General features: G+C 38.9%; 1 protein-coding gene across 1 annotated transcript; it reads left to right on the forward strand.

Moving 5' to 3' along the window:
- The first annotated feature begins 534 nt into the window (after positions 1–534).
- On the forward strand, positions 535–1,858 carry LOC145112796 (uncharacterized). The gene has a single exon (XM_079048917.1). It carries the CDS (start codon positions 838–840, stop codon positions 1,636–1,638), a length of 801 nt encoding a protein of 266 aa, XP_078905043.1. The 5' UTR covers positions 535–837; the 3' UTR covers positions 1,639–1,858.
- Positions 1,859–25,584: the final 23,726 nt, after the last annotated feature.

The following is a 25,584-nucleotide window of genomic DNA, read 5'->3' on the forward strand; positions in this document are numbered from 1 at the left end:
TGAATGATCTTCGTGTGATGTTGAAATCCCCAAGTCAAAAGAGAAGGTCGAATCTCTTGAGATTAGCTTCTTTGTGGCAGATCTGGAAGGCGATGAATGAATTGTTGTTTAAAAAGGTGAGAATCACTCCTATAAAAACAACGGATAACATTCAAGCTTTTACTTTCTATTGGCTTAAACATAGATCAAATCTGGTTTCGTTAGATTGGTCGAATTGGTTTAGTTCTTCCTTGTTTAAGTGTATTTAAAACTATTGTATGTTGCATCTTTGCTAGTTTTCTTTTTTAATTACATCCCTTGTTTCAAAAAAAAAAAGCTACATTTAAAAATCATAAAAAACATATGTTTAGTTGGATGCCATTTTCTAATGAAATTTTGGCATGCTGTAGTCCACAAACTCAGAACAGCTTACAACTTTCTATTCAATATCCACAAACCACTAAAGCAGCAGGGCCTTGGATTTGTTAAATCGAGCTCTGGAAAACCGTAGAGTTCGCCTGTTAGGCATTCTCTTGGCATGTGACAAGCCATCATTTTCCTTGGCTCTTTTCGAAGTTGTCTAGCTTTTTATAAACTTCACACACTTGATTTAATTAATGGGGATTTCTCAATTATTTAAAAGCAGAATCTTCCATTCTCATTCCAGTTAGTACTTCAATTCAAGAAAATCTCGACCCTTTGTGTGTAATTTCAACAACTGTCTTTCTTTTTTGCCGACTTTCAATCCCAGGGAGTCTGATTACAAGCTTTCCCAACTTGCAAAAATTCCAAAAAGAACTTCAAAACAAAAAATCAATCTTTTGGACATTTGATGTTGAGTTTCCCAAAAGGGTAAAAATGGCAACTTTTAGTGGTTTAGAAATTGGTTTGAGTTTTGTATGTGGGTGTGTTCTCTTAGGCTGTGCTGCAGAGCTCTACTATATTCTATGGTGGAAGAAAAGAAGAATTGATATTGAAAACCAAAATCTAAAGCTATCTTTTTCTTCTTGTTCTTCCAATTATACCCCTACTCACCTCTCCTCCTACATTTCCTGTTGGAAAAACCTTAATTCTTCAGAACCCACAAAAACCCAAGAAAAACAACAAGATCCAGAGATGGGTTTGGTGGAAGATCTGGTTTTAATGGGTTCTGAAGAAGAAAGTTTCGATCTTGAACTCATGAGGCTGCATAATCTCCATGGACCTCCAAGGTTTTTAACCACCATTAATGAAGAAACCAAAGAGGATTTGGAATCAGAGAGGAGCAGAAAAGGGTCAAGAACCAGAAGTTTGAGTGATCTTCTTGTTCATTTCGATACCCCACAAGCTTCACCGTCATTTAAGGCGTCACAGTTGCTAAATCCGGAAAGTTTTCAATTTCATCACCATGGATTTAATCCGCTTTATGATATTGATATTAACAAGGTCGGATCTTCACCACCTCCCACGTTCAAGTTCTTGAGAGATGCAGAGGAGAAGCTTTTGAGAAGACTGATGGAATTAGAGTCTGAAAAAGAGGCGAATTCTTCTGCGAAAATGGTGGAGAAAGATGGCTCTCTAAAATTGGTCGAAAGTAAGGGAAAGATTCAACAAAGTCAACAAATTTCAGCTGCTTCAAAGGTACTTCCATTGTCGTCTTCGCCATCAAACAATGAGTGAAATTGACATGAAACAGTGAGCATGCAGCTACAGGTTCTTGAAGTGGGTGATGCTTTCTTTTTTCTTGATATTTTTTTTATTATTTTGTTTTAATTTATTTGTTCTTAGTGAGTTGGTGTTGTCAGTGATGTGTATGTACAAGTACAAGTTAGAGAATCTATGTTTATTAAGTTAGATCTTAGATGTTTTCAAAGTGATTACTTCAAGTCTTCAATAATCAGATTACGGATCATATAATTTTACATATGCTTTAAAAAAATTAATGATCTATTTAAAATAATCACTTTTTAAGAAATGATCATTTTCTCTAAGATGTCCATTTCAGACTATTTTCTAAATTCCTGAGCTTTTTTTTAATGAAGTATTTCTACTAATAATCGAAATGCTCATTTTAAAGTACGTAGTATCTTCGTTTTTTAAAATGTTTTATTTTATGTCTTAATATCATATATTCGTTTTTTAAAATGTTTTATTTTATGTCTTAATATCATATTAAGTTTTTGTTTAACTTTTCAAACTTTAAAATTTTAGTCTGGAAGTCTTAAATATATTTTTTATCAGAAAAAATATTTTTGTTGAATGTCTCATTCTGGATTTTATGGTTATTTTTATCATTTTTTTTTATTCTTTTCTTTAAATACATGTTACACTACGCTAGTTTAATGAATTTCCGTTAAAAAAGTATATTTCATATAGCGTAAATTACAAAATCCATCCCTAAGTTTTACTTGTACAAATAATGTATCAATGAATATTATTGTTATTAGAAGAAACACAATTATCTGTTTGTCCTATGATTGATGAGTTCACGTAAGAGCAAACTTTTAAAATCTTCAATTCTTTTTGACTAAAACCATTAGTAATAATAATAAGAAGGGACCAGTTTGGTGGGATACACTTAATCAAAAATAATAATTATAATTGATGATATTGCCCACTTACAGGTTTAATCGATTGGAATTTTGGTATAATACAAATATTAAATAATCATAAAATTGTGTATGACTTGCCGAAAATAGTTAGCGACAAAATAAATGTTTTATTTCTATAAATAATATTTATAAGATATTAATAAAAATGTGGATATTATTTTGTGGTTGGCATGTATGGTAATGATTTTGAACAACACTTACCGCGCGGAATATGATGGCGATAACCACGAAGCATGTTCTTTTGCTTCTTCGAAAGGAAAACTTGTGGGGTTTTGTGTTTGTTTGTTTTCTCATTAATTCCCTCCCACTTTAATTTAAATACTATTATTTCACTGATTAAAGAAAACACAATAAATGGAATAATGCAGCATACAACTAAATAATATATTTAGTTAAATATCTAATTCAAAATATAGAATTTAGAAATATGTTTTCAATTGAAAAGAAAAAAAAAAACAACAGATATAGTCAGATTTGGTAGTTTTGTTTAATAATTATTTAGAAAACACATGGTCGCCTTTGAGGGTCTTTGAGGGCGTGCAGGGTGGGTGACTACACATGACCATGTTGTGGATGAGACCTAATTTTTACATGCGATTCGTTAAAGTAGACTAGTAAATCAGGTCCGAAAACAAAATTAATTCAAACGTATGGTTACCAAGCCAAAGTCACTACGCCCTTTGATTCATGCCAATCCAAGCCGGAAGTCGCTACAACGTTGCTCGTTCTCTTGAACTCGTTAAGTCATTGAGGGTGTGTATGTTTGATTATTAATTAACTAAATTCAAAATAAATGCATCATCTTATTCATAAATCAAAATTGTAAGTTTCAAAATCCAATAAGATTACTCAATTTCATAATCGCTTTTGGCCTTCGATTTCATATTATTAATTAACTAATTGTTTTAATTTAAAAAATTAGAATCGATTTTCTAAAAAATCCAATGCTCACTTGATGTGTCTAAATTTCATAATCGATCTATTTATGTTGTGGTTTGTGTGTTTTATTGTTTTAATTTCAAGTGATTGATTTATCATAAAATAAGATTGAAAAATACAATAAGTATGAAAATAATTTTGTTTTTTTGTGTACAGAAAAAAGTTGAAGAAATTCGATGACAAAGATCGTAAGTTGTGTTGTAGCCGTCGTGAAGTAGTGCTTAAGTACGATGAATGATTATATATTGACGCCAAATAAGCTTTATCTAAAATTAAAAATGATTGGCTAGTTCTTACCGAGTACTACTAACCCCCATTGATGTTTTAAAATATGTGAAAAAAAAACAGTTGTTTTCCTAAAGCAATTAATACATATAGAGTCTTGTTGACGATTTTAGTAACTATTGCATGTGTAGAAACAAGTTTCTTAAAATTGAAGTTTTTAAAGTCCTATTTATAGTCCATAATTTTACAAAAAAAGACTTAATGACTTGAAAATGATAGCTATTTTGAACAATATATTGGGGAGTAATGATTATGAAGAGTTGGTGAACAACTTTGCTTCTAAGAATGCTATGAGAGCATTGCAATTCATGTCAGTATGTAAGATTAGATTTTATATTATCGTTTTCTTATTGTTTTTCTAACAATTATCACCTTATCGTAGTATTAATATAATTTTCTTATATATAAAGAAATTATGTTTAAGGGTCCAATTTTATTTTTCGCACAGTGTCTTCAAAATCAATGAGACTCCCTCCCCCTCTTGAGAAAAGATAACTATCATCGAAAATTACTTAAAGAAATATTTACAAATGTGACTATTTGTTCTTGGAACCAAAGTTGTTAAGATCGGGACCTACCTAGGATTGCAAGATCGAGATCGGGATACTAAGATCCCACAAAATTACATAAAAAATAATTGATTGTATATACTTTCTTTTTTCGTGTTTCATGGTTAAATAGCTTGAAAAGGCAACTGAACATGTAGTAGTTAATCTCATGGTTAAATAGCTTAAAAGAGTATTAAGACTAACTATTTGTCATAAAACAGTAGCAACTGACAACCTTCATGTTATTTGTTTTAAATCTTTAACACATTATTTGCTTTAACTATAAGGAAGAAATCAGTAACAGTTTGAAACTTTTTGGAGCTCAATAAAAAAACCACAATTTCTCAAACTTTAAAGGAAAAGGGCTTGAGCAATCAAATTAAAGAACTAGAAAAAAGGTTCACCTCTATTGTTGAGTATAAACTATTGAATGAAGAAATTAATAGCAATTCGAAGCTAAATCTAAAATTCTATCATTGATGAGGGTAAAATGTAAAAGGAAAAAATGAATTCTAGGCTTATTGGTCATTTACGGTTCACAAAACAGTACAAGAATGAGGCTATTCTCGATTGACTTTTGGGAAAGGATACCGGGTCAACCAATAAATGGGTAAAGATAATAAAAACCATATTAAAATTTGGAAATTCTAATGGATTGTTAGGATCAAATCGGATCTCGATCTTATGATCCTAACCCTAATCCTACGATTATGTCTAAGATCTTACATACAAAATGATCCTATTGTGATAAGACACGGTTTTCGTAGGTAGGATCATAGAATCTTACGATCCTATGATAAAGATCCCAATCTTAATAACCTTGATTGAAACGTTAATAGAAATGATTGATTTTTTTGTTGATTATTTGTAACATCCGGTTTCCAGGTATGAATTTTAATGTTTAATCTTCTGGGGTTTTGGTGGCCACGACGTGGTGGGGAAGATCACCACGACCTGACAGCCACTTTTGGCTTGCACATCATTTAAGTCGCCACAGCGTGGACCTGCAATGGCCACGACATGGTGACGACATAATGCAAAATCCTAGATTTTCAATCCATAAGCCCTATTTAAAGGAAGTGATGGCTATGGTTTCCTCCACCCTCGGCCTCCATCGTCTCCAAAGTGCCCTTGAACAAACCCTAGCTTCCTTGCAAGCTTTTGAGCTTATTTTTGGTGAGTTTGTGATCTTGAAAGGAAGGAGGAGTTTCTAGTGTAAGAATCCAACAAACAACTCATCCCAATTCTTTTGTGTATCTTCTGGACTCCTTATAAGTCCTCAAGTTTCCAGCTTTTTGGTTCCTTCCTTGTAGATCTAGGTTGTTGAGCATATTTTGGTCCATGGTTGAAGTTTGGATGATTAGATGAGATAAAGTTAGCAACTTTATGGTTCATCAAGGTCCCTTGAGTGTTATATCTTCTAGATCTAAGAGTTGTGGGTGTTTTGAATGCCATGCATGAGATTTAGGTCATTTTCTCCCCTTTTGACTTAGTTTGAGTGGGGGACATGCATGGATCATGCATGTCCATCAAGATTGGATTTTTATGGAGCTTTAGGGTCCCAAGTGTGGTTAGATGTTCCAGATTTGAAGTGTTATAATGATTTAAGTCTATTTAAGGGATCGTGACTCCATTGCTCCCATTTTTTACCTTGATGAATGAATGACATGCATGTCCACAAAGTAATGATTTTGATGGTCCTTTATGAAGCATTTATGCCTTTCGAAAAGTATTAAGGGTTGGCTTAATGGATTAAGCCTTAAATAAGGAAATGTCTTCCTGACCAAAACCAATGACGTGGCTAAGGAAGGTCCACGATGTGGTGGTGCGATGCAACACGTTTTTTTTTTGTTTGGACGTGACCACATGTAACAACCCAAAAACAGTGATAAAATTTTCATTTTTAAATCATCAAAACATACATCAAGTGTCTCAAATCATCATAAAACAATGTATCAAAACATCGGAGTAGAATAATCATTGATGTGGAAATCATAAAGGGGATGTTGTGCGATCATGTCGAGCCCTTCCCTTTCGAACTGGAAGTACCTGAAAATATTAAACCACAAAACCGTAAGCAAAAATCTTAGTGAGTTTCCCCAATATACCACATACCATACATACAATTTCCATGAGATACCCCCATGTTCTTTTCCCTGTAATGCCATCGGCTACCCCCATGGTCTTTCCTTGAAATGCCATGGGCTATCCCCATGGTCTAACATCCAAGTGCCATGGGCTACCCCCATGGTCTTTCATGAAATTGCCATAGGCTACCCATGTGGTCTTCATACAAATGTAACGGGCTACCCCTAGGTTCTTCCATGCAAGTATCATGAAGACAACTAGCATCCTACACAATCCAGTAGGCCGAAATTGGTGCCTTCGACCTACAAGTATAATGAGAAGACTCACCTCTTAGACAATAATCAACTGCTACCGCTCTTACTGTTGAAAATACAAATTTTATACACCACCTATACAACCACACAAGGTAAATCCTTACCTCTCATTCCAAAACTAGAAGTTTAACTAAAAGTCAACTCAAGCCAAAAAAATCAATGGTTAAAGTTAATGGTCAAAGTCAACGGTCAAAGCTGACTTCAGTGGATTTCCACTTCGTGGCCATCCATGATCACGCCGTGGCCCACAAATGACAAAACATATGATGGTTCCCCAATCGCCACGTCGTGGCAACCTAAGGCCATGCTGTGGGTACTGGGTTCCCAACAACTTAATGGGTTAAGTCGTTTCCTTTGAACCCAAGATCTCTAAAGTTCAGATATGGTCCTTTCTATGGTCTAGATGGATAAAGTTTCCAAATTTATCGATTAAGACCTTCCAAGATATCAATATCTCAAACCCTAGCTCCAAATAAAGGCAAAACATGACAAGGACTTAACCATTAAGCACTTAATCTCTATAGTTTTTGGTTCATTCATTCCAAAAGAGTCTCCAACACCAAAATTAACCTAAAATTTGGTGCTTTATAGACATGCATGCCCAATGCATGTCTTGAACTCATATTAGGTTAACAATAATGGTTGTGACCAAAAATCTCATGCATGGCTCAAAATCCAACCATACTTCATATCCAAACCATGAACCACTCCAAATGTACTAGAGATTCATAAAGTCGCAAACTTTATAGAATCTCACCATCCCAACTAACATGAACAACAAGAATATGGGACAAAACTCAAGATCTAACAACCTAACAACATAAAGGTGGAGTCTTGGACACTTATAGAGGTCCAAAAGTGTGCTAAGATATAGGGATGGAAACTTGCTTTCTGGATCTTGGCTCACTTCTTCCTTTGTCTTCCTTCAAAATCTTCCACAAGCACCAAAAAGAACTTCAATAATGAAGGAAAGGGATTAAGGATACTTCAGGGCTTAGGAGAGTGCTGGAGGCTGAGGGTGAGAAAACCCTAGCCTCCTCATTCCTTTAAATAGGGAGCAAAACTCGGAAAAATTAGGGTTTAAGTTACCATTGTCGGCCACGCCATGGCCTATAACCTGCCATGCTGTGGCGGGTCAAAAGAAATCCGCGACTAAAAATGCATCACCATGTCATGGTGATCCTCTGTAACGCCCGCAAATTCAGGATACACATAAGTAATCATTATTAGAATTAAAATCCCTGAATAGGATAATCTATAGTCATGCGCGCTGCAGACTATATAATACAAGTTTCATATTAAGGAAAAATATGAAAAATCAGCCGAATTGTCCATAAATCGTAAAAATAAGTGCGCCAAAACATATATATATATATATATATATATATATATATATATATATATATATATATATATATATATATATATATATATATATATATATATATATATATTGAAAGTACACGTCGTCCCGATCCCGAAAATATAGATCTTGTAGAAATCCGACTCCATATGAATTCCACATGATTTTTATAAGATATAAAAGTCAGCCGCACACAAGGAATGTGTGACATAAACAAGTATGAAGAGAATGGTTTACTTTTGGGTAAATTCACCAAAATCAAAGTCATAGTACTCTTTAAGATATGAATTTTGATAAAAGGAACAGCAAAATCGGAGTCCGTACGAGAGAGTTATGATTTTAGCGAAATCATTTAATCTAATAAAAATAGAGACGAAAAATAAATCCGAACCAACTGATGGAATCTAAAGGAAAGTTGTAGATCTCATCGAGAGCTTTCCGGGGATATAAAGAACGTCGAAAACGAAGTCAGTATGAAGAAATTATGGAATTTACAAAATTTGCATTTTACGTCCTGCGCGGTGCGCGCCAGGTGCGCGACATACTTCTAGAAGGTGAAAACGCGGACCACGGAGAGCCTGACACATGGCACAAAGTAGCTGGGGAGACGTCACCTTAAAATGTGCGACGTGCACCCCATTTTGCATGTCGCGCACCCCAAAATCGACTATAAGTATGAGGCCAAGCATCATTCATTCCTCCACACATCTTCTATTATTCTCTCTCAATTTCCTTCGGTTCTAGCCTTATTTTCTATAGTTTTAGTCTTCGGCGAAGTCCCGCGAAACCCCTGAGTACTCATATGAGTAATAGCATTCGAGTAGGATATCCCGAGTCAGTATTTTGCTGCTTAGATTTCGGTTTTCATCAAGAACCTCTGTAAGTTAAGCTACACTTAGTTCATGTTAAGTGTAACTTTTAATTATATTCATAGTCGTTATTATGAATCTATAATTAAGGTTTATCAGTAATTCCAATTCGTTATACTGATTTATCTACTAATGGGAGTGATGTCTAGGCTGGATTTAGTGAAGTGTTTAAAGTGAGATTTCCAAACAGTATACTATGTATACGAAACAGATCCTACCTCCGTTATGATCCTAACTGGTTATTCCTTATTTATATCTTGAAGTAGACTTTGGGATTGTTGAGGAATCTAAACCCTTAGGATAATAGTTCCATGAAGTATGAAATTATACTAAGACTTAGTGTTGTGTAAATCTAGGTCTTTTGGAAAAAGGTGTAAGGCGAAGCTCTGCCCAATTCACCAATCACCAGACACTTTGTCAAGTGAGTGCATATTCCCTTTAATGAACATGATTTAATACAAGTATTAATTAAAATATTAAATATCTGCTGGAAGTCTTATGTGAATTATGTGCTTATTGTTTGGATTATATGTTAGGATATATAACATGCTATGTGCAAACTAGATATGGTTGTATTTTATGTTAGGATAAATAGATAATATTATATAATAATATTCAAAGTAAAATTGTTGAGAAGATAAATGATTAATAATACCTAATACTCTTATGGAATATATATACACTGAGATAGGTTAGTTTCGCCCAAGAATAGAGTTGGTATTAAAAAGTTGGTTTCAGACACTGTAATCTAGTCTAGAGGTAAACTTGGACTCATGTAAGGTACCTAGCTCAATTAAGTTTGATATTATGTAGTCTCATTAGGAGAATGTACATAACCCAGGAACGGAGAGTAAAGTTCTGTTCCATAACACTATCAGGCGTCAATGTACGGTAGCTCCGTACGGGATGACCAGAAATGGTGGGTCCGATCAGACAACTGTTAGCGGTATGTCTAGTCACCCCACATAGTAGGTGACAACACTTGATCATTCTAGACGGTCTTGTGAATTACGTTGCTAGTGTGAACTTATTACTCACAGACGTAGATGAATTGGAAAACCATATTCATCAAATACTATGACGGCCCATAAGCCTTTATGACTTACACCGACAAAGGAAACCCTAGCTATGTAGTCAATCTTTTAATGGTTCATCAGGCGAGATAATTTCTCCTTGATAATCATGGACTAGGATCTGTGAGGATCGGTAGGAATAGATATGTAGGAATATATGCCAATATGGATTTAGTATGGTAACGGTTGGTTTTGCGTCTCTGATAATTAAAGAATATTATCATATCAATATCATGGGATTGAAATCCCTATGTATCTCACCAGGTTTCCCCAACCTAACCCACTTAGTTTATATGAATCACAAGTATCAAGACTTAGGCTACTAGAACTTGATTAGGACACTGAGTTATTAAGAGACAACCTACAATAGTATTAAGAACCATCAGGTCTTTACGCTATAACTTATGTATCTGTATTGATTATGATATCCTTAGGGTTTTAACATTTTGGAAACAAACATTTGTAATCAAAATGATCTTTTGTAGTTGGATTTTCTGCAAAAATAAATAATTTTTTTAAAAGAGTAAAGAAAAGTTTTAATTAGTTCTGAAAATTAGAGGATGTCACATTCTCCACCATGCCGTGACAACTCCAAACAACCAAACTATGAATAAATCAAATGTACCTCAAGATTCAGATGTTACACCATCGCGTGACACGAGGCTAGCCACGACATGGTGATGGGTGTTCCACGACTATTCATCATTTAGTTGCCACAACGCGACCATTGGTTGGACACGGCATGGTGACCTTTGACCGTTGAACTGGTTGAGTTTTGGTCAAATTTCTAGTTTTAGAAGGAAGAGTAAGGTTGCGTTTAGTTACGGAAAAACAGTTTTCGTTTTCCGTTTTTAGTTTTCAGAAAAAAGAAATATGTTTTCATTTTCACTTTTCATTAGAAAATTTAGAAAACACGTTTAGTTAAAACTCATTCATTTTCATTTTCTATTTTAGAAAATAAGAAAACATGTTTAGATGTGTCTTCTAATATCAGTTTTCATTTTTAGAAAACAGTGGTGGTGGTAAAGTGGGGGTGGGGTGGCGGTGGTGGTGGCAACGACAGTTGGTGGCGGCGAGGACATGGTGGTGGAAATGTGGGGTAGGGTAATGGCGGCATCGTTGGCAGTGGCGGCGATGGCAGAGGCGATGGTGGTGATGGTGGTGATGGTGGGATAGGGGTGGGTTAGTAGTGCCAACGGCAGCGTTGCCGATCAGGTGGTGGTGGTCACAGCGACGAAAGTGGTAATGGTGGGGTGATGGTGGTTCGGTGATTGTGGTTGTGGTGGTGGGGTGTGTGTGTGTGTATGTGTTTGTAGGGGTGGGTGTGGGTGTAGGGATGTAAGGGTGGGGTGGGGTTAGGGGTTGTGGTAGGGTAATGGTGGTAGTGATGGTGAGTCAGTGATTGCAGTAGTGGTGTTGGTGGGTGGGTGTGGGTGTAAGGTGGGGGTGGGGGTAGTGGTTGGGTAATCGTGGTGGTGGTGGGTGGGTGTGTGTAGGTATTTATGGGGGGTGGGTGTGGGTGTGGGGTTGTAGGTTTGGGGTGGGGGTGGGGGTGGGGGTGGGGGTGGGGATGTTGGGAGTGGGTGTGCGCTTTTATTTTAGAAAAAAATTAAAATTAGAAAAATATGGAAAACAATAATTATCAGATTTCTAAATTTTTCTAAGTTCTTTGTAATTTTGGAAAACGGAAAATCTTCATTTTCTATGAAGAACTAAACGCATTTTCAAAATTCTCATTTTTGTTGGAAAAGTTTTCTGGAAAACGACCTATTTTCTCATAACTAAACGCACCCTAAGGTCTTATCTTGGGTGTTTTGCTAGGTGGGGTGTAGCACCAGTTTCACGAGTGTACTAGCTATAGTGTTCGACTTCGAGGGTGAGGTGAGTCTTCTCATTATACTATGTAGGATGCTTGTTGTCTTTGTGACTCTTGCATGGAAGACCAGGATTTGGCCCCTGACAATTGTATGAAATACTAGAGTTTGTCCCCTGACACTTGTATGAAAGACCGGGATTCAGCCCCTGACAATTGTATGAAAGACCAAGATTTAGCCCCTGCCACTTATATGTAAGACCATGATTTGGCCCATGGCAGAAAGTGATTGTAAGACTACGATTTGGCCCATAGAATTCACTTGTGGTTGAAATAGACCAACGATATTATGTATGGTATGTTGTATTTTGGAGAACTCACTAAGCTTTGTGCTTATGGTTTTATGTTTAAATGTTTTAGGTACTTCTAGTTCAAAAGGGAAATGCCCGACTTGATTGCACTGAATCCCCTGGAGTTTTCCGCACTATATTTTATAACTAATTTATGATGTTTGGAGAATACATTATACTCTAATTATCTTTTATAATGAATGAATGATTTGGTTGTTTTAAAAATAAAATTTTTACTTAGTATTTTTTCAGATGTTACATTATTGAAATGACTACTAAGTTTGGAATGTTAATAGATGTATTTGTTTTTGACAAAAATGGACATAAATGGGTCGGTACGATATTTCAGACTGCATATGTGATGGTTAGGTTAGACATACATATCTTTACCACCACGTATACAAATTATCTTTTTTTGAACGGCGGATTCATTAAAACAAAAAACTAGCAAGACGCTAGAAAGAGTTACAAAGTACAAGCATTAAAAGGAGATATATACCAATCCAACCAACTAATACAATGAAAAACCGATCTATGCTTGATCCAATTAAAAGAGATCAATTGAATCTCATCCACCATTTTAAAAGGAGAGAATCTTTTCGAGTCGAACACAAGTGAGTTTCTGTCCTTCCAAAGTGACCAAAGCAACGAATAAATAATGGCTAATTTGAGTTTGTTCTTCTTCCTTCCATGAACCGAGACTTCCAAAATTTTGAGCATCTCCATCCTACTGCCCGACACCTCAACATTGAGACCACACCAGTAGATAAACTACGACCAAATTCAATATGCAAAAAGACAACTGAAAAAAACATCCACAACCTCCTCCTCACTATTATAGAAAAGAAAAATAGTGGTAGAAATAGTAATGCCCCTAGCCACGAGATTGGCAGCCACCAGAATTCTATTGCATAAAATCCTCCAAACCAAACAGTTAGTTTTAATGGGCACCCAACTAACCATTTGAAGTTCTTAATATTGTTGTCATCCTCCAGATTACCATCCATCAATCTCCTCATTGAACTAACAGTAAAAGACATCGAGGAGTCCGCCATCCAATGCCACGAATCAACATAAGATTTCAACGAAACATCCACAACAACAACGCTGATGCTGACCAGCTCTTCATGCTCCTTTCTACTTCTAGGCTGCCTCTTCCATACCCAATTAAAGTCTCCAAGATTGTTTCTATCCAGCTGATCAACAACCATGCATTTCTTGGAGGAGTCGATCTTATATAGCTCCAAATAAGAATTTTTTAGAATCATGTCACCACACCATTTGTCTTTCCAAAAATGTGTGTTCTTACCATCTCCTAATTTCCTGCAAAAAAGATCAACAAGATATATACCTCGATCTTCAAGGTCCCATTTTATTTGGTAAATGGAAATCCATGTCCCCGGAATACCATATCTGGCAAAGGGTTTATCAACAATGCAACTCGTGTTATGTATCTCTTTAATGCATGAGGAACAAAGAACACCGTTTGCAACTTTAAGTCTCCACCACCACTTACCGAGAAGCGCGATATTTAAGGATCTAAGACACCCAACCCCAATCCCACCTTTGTTTTTAGATTTAGTAACCGTATCCCAAGCCACCTAATGAATTTTCTTTTTATTTTGTAGACCTCCCCAAAGAAACTTTCTTCTAATGCTTTCCAGCAACACAATAATCTTCTTGGGATCTTTGAATATCGAAAAATAGAAAAGAGGAAGGCTACCCAACACAGATTTAACAAGAGTGAGTCTACCACCAAATGAGAGATTTTTCTCTTTCCATAAGGATAACTTAGATTTAAATTTAATCATAATGGGATTCCAATTTCTGGCAAGCTTCATATTGGCTCCAATAGGGAGGCCTAGATGAATGAAGGGGAACTTCGCAGGCTCACAATGCAAAATAGAAGCAAGCCTATCAATCTCGCAATTATCTAACCAAATACCAAAAACCTTGCTTTTGGTAAGATGAAATTTCAAACCAGAAGCAAGGTGAAAACATCTAAGAATCATGTTGAGATTAATAAAATTGATCTCGGACCATTCGCCAATAAAAGTTACATCATCTGCATACATAAGCTGGGACAAGTAGGGGCCATTATGTGGTAAGGAAATACCATGAAAAATATGTCTATCATAAGCTTCTTTCATCGAAACACTTAAACCCTCAATGGCGATAATGAAAAGAAATGGAGAGAGGGGATCACCTTGTCTAACACCCCTCTTGATGTCAAACTCTTTAGTAGGCGAGTCGTTAACAAGAATGGAGGCTCTACTAGACGAAAGACAACCTTTAATCCAATTTCTCCATTTGTAACCAAAATTCATTTGATCTATAATAGAGTCTAAAAAGCTCAAATTAAGAGAATCAAATGCCTTGTCAAAGTCAACTTTTAATAAAAGAATTTGTTTCTTCTTCTTTTTCGCCCAGGAGTAAAGTTTATTTAAAACAAGAGGGCCATCTAAAATACTTCTGCCTTCCACGTAAGCCGATTACTCATGACTCATAATTTTCCCCAAAACCTTTTTAACCTTAGAGCAAGCAATTTTGAGAGGATTGTATACATATATCCAAGAAGATTAATTAGCCTATAATCTTTGAGGAATAAAGGATCAAACTTTTTGGGTATAAGAGATATGAAAGAAGCGTTACAACCTTTACTAATCTTCCCTGTAGCTTCAAAACCTTTCAAGAATTTGACAATATCATCTTTAAGGATCTCCCAGTACTCTTTTATGAACATGAAAGTAAAGTCGTCGGGCCCCGGGGCTTTATGATTGCTACAACTCCAAATAGCATTCTTAATTTCATCCAAAGAAAAGGAACTCTCAAGCTTGAATCTGTCGGAGTTAGAAAGTTTTTTTAACCTCCTGTTTATAAGCTTTGGCCTTACTGTCTCTGGCTCATCAAATTTTAAAGAAAAGAATTTCCAAACTTCCTCCTTAATGCGAACCGGGTCTATCACCCACACACCATCTATATTAAGACCATTTATTCTACTACTTTTTTATGACAATTTATTATACCATGGAAGAACTTGTTGTTTTCATCTCCTTCCACCTCCCATCTAATTCTTGCTTTTTTTAAAGATCCAATCTTCTAATGGAGTCAATGTCGTTGAGTTTTTTCTTCCAAATTCTCCTGTTCAATCTCTCTGAGGACGAAAAATTGTGATCCTCAGCAATTAGGTCCAACTCATTAATTTTAGAGATTAAATTCGAGAATTCCTTATCTTCTTTATATTTTAAATTTGATCTCCATAACTTGATGTTGTTTTTTAGCGCCCGAAGCTTTTTAATCAACATAAGATCAGGTTTTCTACAATCAAAATCTTTATCCCACGTATTAATCACCAACGCCTCGAGACCGTCTAACAGAATCCAAGAGTTAAAAACTTGAATGGAATGGGCCCAAAATCAAGACTTTCGCTGATCAAAACAATTGGACTATGGTCCGAGTACAATCGCGGAAGAATCGTAACAGCAGCCGAGGACCACCGGTACATCATCAACCGTCGTCTTACCCTTATCCAGGGTATCCATAACATAGGCGACGTACCCCACGCAACCCTGCTGAAAGTAGCGCCGCGCTCTCGCTGCTGAACAAAGAATTGGTCGGCGATGTGGCCTCTCGCCCTGAATCACTAACTCTCCCCCATTGGGAGTGCGAACTCTAACCAACTGTCGCTCACAATCTATCACTGCTCCATTGGAACTCAGCCAATCCATACCCACTATAACCTTGTTCCCTCGCAGTGGAATAGGAACCAAATCTACTGGGAACTGCTCATCAAATAACCGCAGTGTACATCCTCTATGAACTCTCGCGACCCTGACGGTCCTGTCGTCTGCTATTTCCACGTCAAGTGGACAATCCAGCTCCCCCGGAGCTCTGCTAAATCGCTTGCTAAGCGCGAGCGACACAAATGATCGGTATCTTCATCTTTGTAAAACTTATAGTTAAAAGATGCCTCCACGTCGATCAACGAGACGCGATCCTCCATCAACTGCAACACCACCTGCTCCTCAAATCGATACGACAGCTCTAAATGTTGTAGTAGCTGCGGCTGTGGCAACAGCCATGACTCAATATCATTCTTCTGGTTCCACTGGTGGAGGAACCCCTGTTCAATGTACTCATGGTGAAATCCCTGTGCGCTTGAGAGAGTGCTCCTACAAGGACTTCACCAGCTGCAAGCCACTGTCCTTTAAAGGGACTGGCGGAGTCATTGCCCTCTCGCAATGGTTCGAAAAGACAAAGTCGATCTTCGAGATCTGCGCATGCCCGGAGGGAAGCAAAGTCAAATTTGTTGCATGCACCTTCGAGACAAAGGCCCTGACATGGTGGAATAGCCATGTCAATTCACTATCCCTTATAGTGGCAAATGCTATGGGCTGGGAAGCTCTGAAAGAGCTGATGATTGAAGAGTACTGCCCGAGGGGGGAAATCCAAAAGCTGGAGCAGGAACTGTGGAGCCTAACCATGAAAGGCTCCGACATAGTCTCCTACACCGCCAGGTTCTATGAACTGGTGGCCCTCTGTCCCAACATGGTTCATACAGAGGGAAAGAAGATAGAGAGATACATATGGGGGCTGGTGCCTCCATTCCAGGGAAATGTTTTGGCTTCAAACCCCACTACATTCAATAGTGCCAAGCGATTGGCACAACGGCTTATTGACCATGGGGTTCGTACCCCGGCCGCAACAACGACCCTGACCATCTCAGAACCCGCCAAAACCGCTGATTCCAAGCGGAAGTTCTGGGATGACAAAAAGAAGAAGAAGGCTGCCAAAAAGCAGCAAGTCGTGGCAGTGCACGCTGCGATAGCACCTGCCGCTACTGCTCCGGTAAGACAATATGCTGGAAGTTTGCCTAAGTGCAACAAGTGCAACTTCCACCACATTGGAGCCTGTCGTGAAATGTAGTGCTCTAACTGCAGCAGGAAGGGGCACACTGCCCGCTTCTACAAGGCTCCAGCAAAACCAATCACCCAAGTCCCCGGCGCTGGTGTGGGCCAAGCTTGCTACGGATGTGACGAGGTGGGCCACTACAAGAGGAACTGCCCGAAGGCAGGGAATGCCGGTGGAGTGGGAAGGGTTCTGGCCATAGGCCACGAGGAAGCGGTTGCCGACCCCACAGTGGTCACTGGTACGTTTCTCCTCGATAACTCTTATGCATGCATACTGTTTGATAGTGGAGCGGAGAGGAGCTTCGTGAACCAAAAATTTGCTCATTTACTTAAGCAAAAATCACGAGCACTTAAAGAACCGTTCACTGTAGAAATGGCTAATGGAAAGACAGAAAGCACTAGAAGTATATTCATAGGGTGTACCCTAACACTAGATAGCCATTCATTTTCGATCGACCTCATGCCGGTCTCAATTAAAAGTTTCGACGTCATTATCGGCATGGACTGGTTGAGTCTACATCGTGCCGACATCATGTGTTATGAAAAGGCTATTCCCCTTAATCTACCGTCTGGCGAAACTCTAGTCGTTTATGGCGACAAACCTGGTACGAACCTTCGTATCATCTCGAGTATTCAAGCCCAGAAATTCTTGCGAAAGGAATGTCGCGCATTCCTTGCTCATGTTGTAGATGTGAGCCAAGAAACGAAAGACATTCAGAACATTCCAGTAGTACGCGACTTTCCCGACATCTTTCCAGAAGAACTCCCAGGATTACCTCCTCAACGTCAAGTCGAGTTCAGAATCGACTTAGTTCCAGGGGCTACTCCCGTAGCCAAATCGCCCTATCGTCTAGCACCTACAGAGATGCAAGAACTGTCCTGTCAACTTAACGAACTGCTCAGCAAGGGCTTTATAAGACCAAGCTTCTCACCCTGGGGAGCTCCAGTCTTGTTCGTCAAGAAGAAAGACGGATCGTTTCGTATGTGCATCGACTATAGGGAGCTCAACAAACTGACCGTCAAAAATCGTTACCCTCTGCCTCACATTGACGATTTATTTGATCAACTGCAAGGGGCAAACTTCTTTTCAAAAATCGACTTAAGATCCGGATATCACCAACTACGAGTGCTAGGGGAGGATGTCCCGAAAACAGCCTTCCGAACTCGTTATGGGCACTACGAATTCGTAGTGATGCCGTTCGGATTAACAAACGCGCCCGCAGTATTCATGGATTTAATGAATAGGGTGTGTCGTCCTTTCTTGGATCAGTTCGTCATCGTCTTCATCGATGATATACTTATCTACTCTCGTAGTAAGGAGGAGCATAGTCGACATCTGCGACAGGTCTTAGAAACACTGCGTTCGGAGAAGCTCTATGCGAAGTTCTCGAAATGCGAATTTTGGATCCGAAGAGTCGAATTCTTAGGGCACGTGGTTAGCGAAGAGGGAATACACGTGGACCCTTCCAAAATCAAAGCCATTGAGAGCTGGTCAACACCGAAGACGCCTACAGAAATTCGTCAATTTCTAGACCTCGCTGGCTACTATCGCAGGTTCATTCAGAACTTCTCACGAATTGCAAAACCTCTCACGACTTTGACCCAGAAGGGCGTGGCCTTTTACTGGGAAGAGAAGCATGAGAGAGCATTCCAAACGCTCAAGCGAGCCTTGTGCACCGCACCAATACTATCCCTCCCCGAAGGGATAGAAGACTTCGTTGTCTATTGCGATGCGTCAAATCAAGGGCTCGACTGTGTTCTGATGCAACGAGGTAAGGTCATCGCCTATGCCTCGAGATAGCTGAAGACACACGAGGTCAACTACACCACTCACGATCTTGAGCTAGGAGCAGTTGTGTTTGCTCTGAAGATCTGGAGACACTACCTGTATGGTACAAAAAGCACTATCTTTACATACCACAAAAGCCTACAACATATATTCGACCAGAAGGAGCTCAATATGAGACAACAACGGTGGGTCGAGCTACTCAGTGACTACGAATGCGAAATTCGTTATCATCCGGGTAAAGCCAACGTAGTAGCTGATGCCCTAAGTCGGAAAGAATACTCTGGTCGTAGGGTCAAATCATTGACCATGACTACCCATTCACACTTGTCCACGCAAATTAAGGAGGCTCAGCTCGACGCTTTGAAACCTGAAAATGTTGCGGGTGAATCCCTGAGAGGGATGGATAAAAACTTGGAAGTCAAGGGTGGCGGAGCCTTATATCTCATGGATCGGATCTCGACACCGAAACACGGTGGTTTCAGAGACTTGGTCATGACCGAGGCGCACAACACTCGTTATTCCGTCCACCCAGGTTCAGATAAGATGTATCTGGATCTTAAAAAGCTATACTGGTGGCCTAACATGAAAGCAGAGATTGCTACCTTCCTGAGTAAATGCCTTACTTGCGCCAAGGTCAAGGTCGAATACCAGAAACCGTCAGGATTACTCCAGCAACCGGAGATACCGGAATGGAAGTGGGAGCGGATCACTATGGACTTCATAACCAAGTTGCCCAAGACAACGGGTGGACTTGATACCATATGGGTCATCGTCGACAGATTGACCAGGTCCGCACACTTCCTGCCTATCAGAGAAACAGACAAGATGGAGAAGCTTACAAGAACCTACATTCGGGAGATTGTACGACTGCACCGTGTTCCCATATCCATTATCTCGAACAGAGATAGTAGGTTCACTTCGAGGTTCTAGCAGTCACTACAAAGTTCCCTAGGAACTAGGTTGGACATGAGTACAGCCTACCATCCACAAACCGACGGAAAAAGTGAGAGGATTATCCAAACCTTGGAAGATATGTTGCGAGCCTGTGTGATAGACTTTGGGAAGGCATGGGATACTCATTTACCCCTTGTCGAATTTTCCTACAACAACAGTTATCACACGAGCATAAAGGCTGCTCCATTCGAGGCCATCTATGGCCGAAAGTGCAGATCCCCTCTGTGCTGGGCTGAAGTGGGTGATACCCAGTTAGCTAAAGGACGAGTTCCTGAAAGCACTCTCACGGGTCCGAAGATCATTCGGGAAACGACAGAGAAGATCGTTCAGATTCGTGAACGATTGAAAGCCTCTACAACCATTCACTTCATCTCCAATGGCTCTCCCGACCTCCTCCCACCAATCTCGTGCCCTGTCCTTCAGAAGACAGGATGCTAATATGACCTTATCTGTGACAACCCGAAATTTCTATTCTGTACAACCATTCACTTCAATAGAAGTCAGAACTGTTTCTGTTAAGTTTTGAGCTGTGTAGAGTCAGTTTGAGTGTTCTAAAGCCTAGTACTGCAACAGATAACTGGAGAGAGGATGCTCTAGGGTTTATTGTGCATCAATAAAGTCTCAAAACTCCAAGAGTTTGGAGTTTACGGCCCAACCATGGTGTTTACGGCCGTAAACTCCAAGGAGTATAAATATGACACTTAGTCATTTTTATCACTTTTTCACACTTTCAAAAGCTAGAACATCAAATCCTCTCAAGTATCATCCGATTTTCCTTCTTGATCTTCAACTTTGTAAGTGTTTCTTGCCCTAATTAGTTGATATCTTACTTAATCTAGTGATCTTACATGATTTTCATCCGTGAAATCATTCCATATGTGTAGATCTTCAAGTGTTCTTAGTTTCACCAAGAACACACACTAGTGTTCTTGGACTTTTAACACCCTTTCAAGCTCCTTTATTGTAAGTACTCTTACCCTAGTGTGTTATAAGGCTTGTTACACTTCTTAATCAACTAGAAAACACAAAGAAACACAAGATCAAAGGTGTTTACGGTCCAAACATGTTCTTGGACCGTAAACCCTAATGAAAGGGCCATTGTGTGCCCTAGTCCCTTACCAAGCCTTGGATACTAGTCTAGATCACATCCTTGAAGTGTATAGGACCTTAAACATCGAAAACATCAAGGACCATTAGAGTTTACGGTCGTAAACTCATGGCGAAATGGTCCATGGGCCGTAAACTCTACAAAGGGGTGAAATGTTGCCACAATCACTTCCTAAGGCTTAGACTTGAAGTAAGGATGCTTCATTATGACTTCTAGGACTTCAAAACACAAAATGGTAGAAGTACCATGGGTTTACGGCCGTAAACTCATGGGTTTACGACCGTAAACTCCAAGGGAGTTGGTCCCAAAACCGTAAACTCCAAAAGAGTCTTCCCTTGGACCTTAAACTCATAAGCAAGGCCCTACAACCCTTAGATGCAATCCTTGGTACTTATAGCACTTGAATCAAAGTGTTTTTCATGTCCTAGGATGTTTATACTTGATTAATTAGTTGTTTAATGACTAATTGGATACATATATGTGTTATTATATGTTAACTAGGATCCTTGTGTGTGTTCAAGTCTTCACTTGACACTTAGCATCCTATACCATCCGTTCATCCAAACCACTCACTACAGGTGAGTTCATACCCCTTAATCAACCTTTTAAATGATTTTAAATGCTTTTATGGGGGGGGGGATACAAGTTGAACTATTTTAGTTATTATATCAATCACATGTGATTAATAACTACCAAACAAGTGGATTTCTTACTTTTCAAACTGTGTTATCAAACAAACTACTTCAAACTGTTTTACAAACTCTTTTACATGTCAAATACTTTTATCAAACTCTTTTAAACTTATATTCTGTTAAATATGTATCTACATAGATATAGTTATATAAGTAGGATTGAAAGGACTTAGGACTGATAGCTCGCCTTACCTCCTGTTCCTTGTTTGGTGATGGACTTAGGGTATCGGTTGTTTGTCCGAAGGTCGTTTGAATCCTAGTTATATATTATGTATATGTATATAAATATAAAAGTTCCTTCTTTCTATTTAATACCTTTGGGTAGCAAAGGTATACAAACATGTTCATACATACAAACAACATTACTAGTAAACTATGATAGGCATAGTTTAGGAAGTTACTAATACTATACATTACAATACAGCTAGTACATACTATACATTACAAGACAGCTAGTACATACTATATATTTTACAAGAAAACATACATGCTAGACAGAGAGAGAACAAACATACATGCTAGACAGAGAGAGAACATACATACATACTAGATAGAGAAAGAACATACAATACAGCTAGTACATTCAATACATATACAAGAATATTACTACAGTTATGTGAGCCACGTAACGGGGCATGGCATCACCTGTCATGGCTCGTTTTGTATCCATAATCTCCTTAATTGGAGAGCGTTGAGTTTGTGTATAGATCTATACTGGATTGACTATCCTACACCTTGCTGCTCGCTACAGTGGGACTTGCAAGTCTACGGGTGCCAAACGTCATTTTTTCCGACGTCTTACATCGTCGTGTTCTAAGTCGGTAGTATTGTATAGGCCGATCACATGGTACTTTAAATACACATTTGGTTTAAGGTAGTTAGTACATCAGTAGTTACTTAATACAATACTACAATACTATTTTATTTCCCATTGCATTCACTTTGTGATCTTCACACAATGAACCGTAATGCAAAAACTATATTTTTGGTTAATGATAGTCAGATTTGGGAAAATACATTCTCTTACAAAAGACATACACACAAACACTTACTGCCTTGGTAGAAGGCTACTTTTAGTAGTAAAACATAGGGTTTTCTAGGAAATTCGAACATTTTACAAACATACTCAAACTTTTACAAACTTACACATCGCATACTTACAAACACTTTCATACAAACACAGACACTAAAATACTTATGATCTCACAAGCTTTAAAGCTGATACTCTCTTTCAAAATAACTTGTATTCTCAGGTCACCAGTAGACAGGTATCGAAGCTAGGTTTTGAGAAGATGGAGCTCGTTCAAGACTCATCTTTTATTTTGATTCATATTTTTGGTGTCTATTAACTTGACAGAAAACACTTGTATTCAATTATATTATTAATGCAATGGATGATGTTGTTGCTTGTTTACTACTATTCATTGTTGTGATACTGTACATGACGTCCTCCACCCCCGAACGATTCCGCCGTTCCGGTTTTGGGGTGTGACAGATTGGTATCAGAGCATTGTTTATAGTGAATTGAGTATATCAACCCATAAAAGATATACAGACTATAAATACAATGGGATTAAAATACTCTGACCAAGAGTTTATACTTTTAAATAATAAAATATTTAACTAAGTGTACATGCCTGCATTCATACTAAAATCAGTGTCACTAGGACAGAACAAAAGTATTACGATTGTTGGGCATCACAAGTAGACTTAGAGACATATAGTCAAAGCTGGGAAGATATAGCCTGATCAACTATATTATCCGAGGATTGACTAGCATGTGCCTAAGTGTGGTTGTGAGGTTGCAACAAGTCTAAAAACTTACCAACAATACCACAACGAAAATATTAGAACATAACATAAACCTAAAATACTATAGGAGTATTTTGTGTTACTTTAAATTACTTATGTGCTTAGTTCTTATACCCTTTTCTCGCGTAGATATCATGGTTGGATTCCATGTCCCCGGAGACCCGTACTATCCCAACCACGGCAATGCTGGATGGCTAGGAGAAGAGCCAGAAGATGATCACCCGATCCCTTTGGATGATCACCAAGCTGAAGGTTTTTCTGATAGTTCTGACTCAGAACCTGAAGTCAACAACCTACCCCCAGCTGCTCAAGACCCAAACCCAAACCCTCGTCCAGCATTTCAAGGACCCACACCTCTGTGGGCCACAAACTTGAATAGATGGAGTCAGGAACAGGGTCAACCCATTCCCTACAATGGGGACAGAAGCTTTTACAACCTCACCGAGGGAGGTTCAACTGATCGCGTCCTGCCCATCATGGTCCGTAGGATTTCTCGGAACACCGAGCAAGGTCGAGCAACTGTCGACCGAGTGTTGGAGATTGACGCCAACTCTGGCGTTAACACGGTCCGCATTCGCCAACTCGAGGTAGCTATGGAAAGGGCTAGGATAACGAATGCGACTCTGCAGCAACAGCTAACTGCATCCCAAGCTGAAGTTAGGGAACTTCGGGCTAGGCAGTCAATGTATGAAAGGCGCATGTGAGACATAGAGCGCCGTCTGCCTGAATCAATAACTCACTCTAGTAGTTCTCGTCGCCGCTAGAGTCTCCTCGACTTATCTTTTGGATATAACTTAGTTATGTAAAAACTCTAGTCTAATTTCCTATCTTTGTTCAAACTTGGACCTGTTAGGTCTTTATTAGGTCGTAGATCTGTCAAAATTCTCCCATCTTGGTTTGATGTAAGACCTACTTCTAGGTTATTTTTCCCGAACTTGTTACATCTGTAATACCAGTATTATTGACGGATATCTAATCTCATGGAAATTATTATCCAAATGTTATCATCTATTAGTACTAAATCTACATTCAATCGTGCTATTCAATTGTGCTGTTGGAATATGGAGAGTTAGTCCATGAGGCATTCTCATCAAATTCTCCCTATTAAATTCTTATCGATATCTTCATCTTTGTAAAACTTATAGTTAAAAGATGCCTCCACGTCGATCAACGAGACGCGATCCTCCATCAACTGCAACACCACCTGCTCCTCAAATCGATACGACAGCTCTAAATGCTGTAGTAGCTGCGGCTGTGGCAACAGCCATGACTCAATATCATTCTTCTGGTTCCACTGGTGGAGGAACCCCTGTTCAATGTACTCATGGTGAAATCCCTGTGCGCTTGAGAGAGTGCTCCTACAAGGACTTCACCAGCTGCAAGCCACTGTCCTTTAAAGGGACTGGCGGAGTCATTGCCCTCTCGCAATGGTTCGAAAAGACAAAGTCGATCTTCGAGATCTGCGCATGCCCGGAGGGAAGCAAAGTCAAATTTGTTGCATGCACCTTCGAGACAAAGGCCCTGACATGGTGGAATAGCCATGTCAATTCACTATCCCTTATAGTGGCAAATGCTATGGGCTGGGAAGCTCTGAAAGAGCTGATGATTGAAGAGTACTGCCCGAGGGGGGAAATCCAAAAGCTGGAGCAGGAACTGTGGAGCCTAACCATGAAAGGCTCCGACATAGTCTCCTACACCGCCAGGTTCTATGAACTGGTGGCCCTCTGTCCCAACATGGTTCATACAGAGGGAAAGAAGATAGAGAGATACATATGGGGGCTGGTGCCTCCATTCCAGGGAAATGTTTTGGCTTCAAACCCCACTACATTCAATAGTGCCAAGCGATTGGCACAACGGCTTATTGACCATGGGGTTCATACCCCGGCCGCAACAACGACCCTGACCATCTCAGAACCCGCCAAAACCGCTGATTCCAAGCGGAAGTTCTGGGATGACAAAAAGAAGAAGAAGGCTGCCAAAAAGCAGCAAGTCGTGGCAGTGCACGCTGCGATAGCACCTGCCGCTACTGCTCCGGTAAGACAATATGCTGGAAGTTTGCCTAAGTGCAACAAGTGCAACTTCCACCACATTGGAGCCTGTCGTGAAA

Source organism: Lactuca virosa, chromosome 5 (assembly GCF_052849685.1).
Source record: "Lactuca virosa cultivar CGN04683 chromosome 5, Lactuca_virosa_CGN04683_v6, whole genome shotgun sequence".
NCBI classification, from domain to species: domain Eukaryota; kingdom Viridiplantae; phylum Streptophyta; class Magnoliopsida; order Asterales; family Asteraceae; genus Lactuca; species Lactuca virosa.

What these genes read in the sequence shown, in the direction of transcription:
- LOC145112796 (XM_079048917.1), top strand. Translation starts at nt 838, where the DNA reads ATGGCAACTTTTAGTGGTTTAGAAATTGGTTTGAGTTTTGTATGTGGG.